Source organism: Priapulus caudatus, unplaced genomic scaffold (genome assembly GCF_000485595.1).
Source record: "Priapulus caudatus unplaced genomic scaffold, Priapulus_caudatus-5.0.1 Scaffold384, whole genome shotgun sequence".
NCBI lineage: Eukaryota > Metazoa > Priapulida > Priapulimorpha > Priapulimorphida > Priapulidae > Priapulus > Priapulus caudatus.
In genome coordinates, this window is record NW_014577445.1 from 259,917 (window position 1) to 264,916 (window position 5,000).

At 43.7% G+C, this 5,000-nt stretch overlaps 1 protein-coding gene across 1 annotated transcript in view; it reads left to right on the forward strand.

The window, feature by feature from the left end:
- LOC106809791 (mediator of RNA polymerase II transcription subunit 8-like) overlaps positions 1 to 812 on the forward strand; it is a gene marked incomplete at its 5' end in the record, with an annotated part of 2,829 nt that extends 2,017 nt beyond the window's left edge. The window contains 1 exon segment of the mRNA XM_014812995.1: positions 460 to 812. Coding sequence (XP_014668481.1) covers positions 460 to 536 — 77 coding nt within the window.
- Positions 813 to 5,000: the final 4,188 nt, after the last annotated feature.

The window sequence follows — 5,000 nt, forward strand, 5'->3', positions numbered from 1 at the left end:
GGGGTAGGGGTTAAGGTTAGGGTGCGAGGGTAGGGGTTAAGGTCAGGGTTGAGGGGTAGGGGTTAAGGTCGAGGGTAGGGGTTAAGGTTAGGGTGCGAGGGTAGGGGTTAAGGTTAATGCTGGGTGTAAGGTTTGGGTAAAGTAAGGGGTAGGTAAAGCATGAGTTGGGTAAGGGGTGGGTGAAGTAATCAGTGATTCATATTTACTATGTCTAAACCATACCTCGGTTTCACTCTGGGTGGACAGCTGGTTTAATTACCACCCTGTAATTAGCTATATATCGTGTAATCGTTCCACTAATGAGATGGTTGATTATAATTAATACGATTCCTGTCCGCGATTTTGCTGTGCGGTTTATCGGTGTTACCTACCATGCGTTTGGACTGAACTCACGTGCGTGAGCATCCAGCGTTGATGTGTAGTGCGAGTTTAATATTGTCATTCGTTTATTGTTTGCAGGAAATCCGGGGAAAACGCAGAGCAGCATAAAGACGAGCATCAAGTCAGCGAGTAACGTTCACCCGTATTCTAGATGATTCCTCACTAGGTGGCGCCGCAACACCGAGGACTTGTTTAATTACGTATCAATCTAATATCTAGTTGATAAGTGCGATATTTCAAGTTTTCAACGTAAATTATATGGAAAATGTACAGAATACTGGCTGGACGACATTGGCGTAACTTTATCATGGTGTCGAAATGTATTATTAATTCATTTTTGTTTACTTACAATGTGTAAATAGTCATTTATAGATGTAGAGTAGTCAATAAAGATCGGAATGGCATATACAAATTCATTAGTTTGTATTATTTCTGTCAGTATTTTTTCTTTCTTTTTACTCGGTCGATAGAAATTACGATAAAAAGTACTGTTAACTTATTTCACACTCCCTCAATATCATGTGAACTTAATTTACACACTCACGCACTCACTCATGTACGCACGCACATACATGCAGATACGCACACACACACACGCATACGCGCGCACACACACCACACACACACGTGCACGCACCTTGAATACGGAACTCTCAGCTCTCACGAAAATTAATATATAAATAGAAAGTGGAAACATCTCGTTCTGTCAAACAACACTGAGTAAATTTATTTTCATGGCTGCCAAAAACCAGAAAGTATATATGTGATATAAGAGCAATCAAATATATTGACATAATATTGATAATATTGACATTCCTACTCAACCCCATTTTATCCATTCCTCATCTCACGCTCGCTCTCTAGATCACATACGTCGATATACGAGCAGTGAGCCGTATAGTGATTGTTTTGTTAGATGGTGTCTGCCAGAGATGTTGTAGGCCTGCACGAAGCATTCTTGTGTAAAGTGCGTCAAGTCTCTGGTTGCGGGTGACATTCAATGTCCATCGATCGAGCCGTTCATAAAGAAGAATATTTTTCAACATTCACTACCTATATATAGTTTGTTACATTTCCGATTTTTCAGTAAGAATGTGCACGTCTCACATCGTACCAACTTGTCTATTCATACTATAATTTGGCTAATTATGTTGTGTGTGTGTGTGTGTGTGTGTGTTGTGTGTGTGTTTGTTTGTCCACTTGCTTTAATGCCATGATTTGCACTCAATCGCGTAACTGAAGTTATATCAGAATCACCACGTCTGGGAGATTTTTGGTTCTGGCTGAGAACAAAATTTAAAGTATTAAGTCAAAAATTCGAAAAATGCTATCGTCATAGATGGCAGTGCGTACAGCAATCCACATCATCATACGTGGGAAATTTACACTGCGTCTCTTGACTGCCGGCCGTATGACTATATTTCAGAATCACCAACGTCTGGGAGATGGTCTGGCTGCAAACAAAAATCTATTCCTTCAATAGATGGTGCTACGTCTCATGATCCCCCCCTACTGCATGATTCCCCCCTGCTCTCTGGCTGCGTTTTGACGTACCCGTACTGACACAGTATCAGTGGCCAGTAGCTGTGCCTAGTGTTCTGTTGTAGCCAGTGCGTGGTTTCTTTTGCAGTTCACATGAAATATTTAACTGTTATCGTGTGGTCATTACATGGAGTTCTATTAAAGACAACATGTTGCTGGTTCTACGGGTTATACTTTCTGCAGTATATATAAATTTGAGTTCACGAATTAAGTTCGTACTCGCATATACCTAGAGAATTCCCGCAGCCTTGAGGAAAATAAAGATATTTTCAGAATCATGCACGTCTGGAAGGTGGTTCTGGCTGAAACAAAAATTTTAAAAAGTTAAAAAGTTAAAATTCATAAAAAATTCTATTCCTCAATCAGATGGCGGTGGCATACATAACATGGTATACCCTAAACGCGCAGTGGCCTACATCGCTGAACATCGCGTCTCAACAGCAGGGATTCCGGTTCGAGTCGCCAGCTGGCGACATTATTTTTTCCTTTTTCCTTTTTTCCTTGTACGCTACTTCCCTTTTATATGTAGAAGTATGTATGTATGTAGTATGTATTTAGTAGTATGTAGTATGTAGTAGTAATGTAGTTATGTTTTTAAATTTTACGTTATTTTTTATATTAACTGTCTTTTATCTTTTGATTTTTATTATTTTTTACTGTGGGAGTGGAATGGGATGTGGATGTGATGTGATGGGCATGGCATGGATGGCGGTGGCGATCGGCATGGCATGGCATGGCATGGTTATGTATGGGAATCGCATAGATGGAGATGAGATGGGATGGGATATGCGATGCGGATGGGATGGCATGCGTGCGAATGGATGGGATGGGATGGGATGGAATGGATGGAGGGATGGATGCAATGGATGCATGGATAGATAGTATAGTTTGATTTTTTTGGTTTTTTCCCTTTCAACCAAGCGGTCCACGCAACTGAGTAAGCGCACTGGATGTTCCCGCGGCGCGGCCGGGTATCCGCTAGTGTTTTATAATATGAATGGCCAGCCACCTTTGGTAAGCCAACCGTTATTATTGCTATGCTGGCTTAACAAGCACGAGAAGTGGGAAGGTAGGATAGAGCAAAGAGAGGAGAATATATATCATTATATATACGATAGATAAGAGAGAGAGAGAGAGAGATTTTTGAAAATTGGAGGGAAAATTGGGAAATTTGTGAGAGAGAAGATGAGGGCAGATGTGAAAGGGATGAGCCGAAGGAAAGCAGATAGTAGGAGAGGGAACTGAGAGAGGAAAGAACGAGGAAGCGAGATAGGGCGAGAGAGAGCGAGCGAGAGAGAGAGAAGAGAGAGAGAGAGAGCGCCGCGCGAGAGAGAGCGAGCGAGAGAGAGAGAAAGATAAAGAGAGAGAGAGAGAGACGAGAGCGAGAGATAGATTAGATAGAGAGAGAGCGCGCTCGAGAGAGAAGCGAGAGAGAGAAAGAGATAGATAAAGAGAGAGCGCGAGAGAGAGAGAGAGAGAGCGCGCGCCTGAGTAGAGAGAGAGGAAAGATAGAGAGAAGAGAGAGAGAGAGAGAGAGAGACAGAGAAAGAGTAGAGAGAGAGAGAGGGAAGAGAGAGAGATAGATAGTGAGAGAGAGAGTAGAGAGAGAGCGAGAGAGAGAGAGAGAGAAGAGAGAAATAGAGAGAGAGGAGAGAGCAGAGAGAGATAGATAGAGTTAGAGAGAGATGATGAGAGAGAGAGAGAGATAGATGAGATGAGAGAGAAAGAGAGAGAGAGAGGAGAGACGCTGAGAGAGAGAGAGAGAGAGGCAGAAAGACAGACAGCGAGAGATAGATAGATAGAGAGAGAGAGGCGCGCGCGAGAGAAGAGCGAGAGAGAGAAAAGATAGATAGAGATAGGATGAGAGAGAGAGAGAGAGAGAGGAGAGAGAGAGAGAGGAGAAGAGTGTAAGGAAAAAGAGTAAGGGAAGGGAGAGAGAGAGGGAAGAAAGAGATAGTTATAGAGAGAGATAGATAGAGAGAGAGAGAGAGAGAGAGAGAGAGCGAGAGAGAGAAGAGAGAGAGAGAGAGAGTCGGAGCGAGAGAGAGAGAGAGCAGCGAGAGAGAGAGAGAGCGAGAGAGATAGATAGAGAGAAAGAGAGAGATAGAGAAAGATAGAGAGAGTGAGAAAGAAGAGAGAGAGATAGATAGAGAGAGAGAAGAATGATGGAGGGATGATGCATGGATGCATGGATAATATAGATATTTTGATTTTTTTGGTATTTTCCTTTCAACAAGCGGTCACCAACTGGTAACGCCAACTGATTTCCCCGGGCAGCGCGGGTATCCGCTAGTGTTTATAATATGAATGGCCAGCCACCTTTTGGAAGCCTACCGTTATTTGCTATGCTCGCTTAACAAGCACGAGAGGTTGGGGAAGGGTGAGGAAGAGCAACGAGAGCGAGATATATATATACATATGATATACGATAAGATAAGAGAGAGAGAGAGAGAGTGAGAGAGAAGTGAGAGGCAGAAGTGAAGGAGAGAGTCGCGAAGGAAAGCAAGATACGTAGGAGAGTGAACTGAGAGAGAGAAAGAAGGGAAGAGATAGCGAGAGAGAGCGAGCGAGAGGGGAGAACGGAGAGAGAGAGAAGAGAGAGAGCGCGCGAGAAGAGAGCGAGAGAGAGAGAGAAAAGAAAGAGAGAGAGAGAGAGAGCAGAGAGCCGAGAGATAGAAGATGAGAGAGAGCGTCGCGCGAAGAGAAAGCGAGAGAGAGAAAGAGAAGATAGAAGAGAGAGCGGCGAGAGAGGAGAGAGAGCGCGGCGCGAGAGAGAGAGAGAAAGATAGAGAGGAGAGAGAGAAGAGAGAGGAGAGAGAGAGAGAGAGAGAGAGAGAGAGAAGACAGAGAAAGAGAGAGAGAGAGAGAGGGAAGAGAGAGAGATAGATAGTGAGAGAGAGAGAGAGAGAGAGAGAGAGAGAGCGAGAGAGAGAGAGAGAGAGAGAGAGAAAGGAGAGAGAGTAGAGAGAGGCGAGAGAGAATAGAAGATAGAGAGTAGAGAGAGAAAGAGAGATAGAGAAGAGAGGAAGAAAGAGAGAGAGAGGAGAGAGAGAGAGCGGCGACGAGAGCGAGGAGAG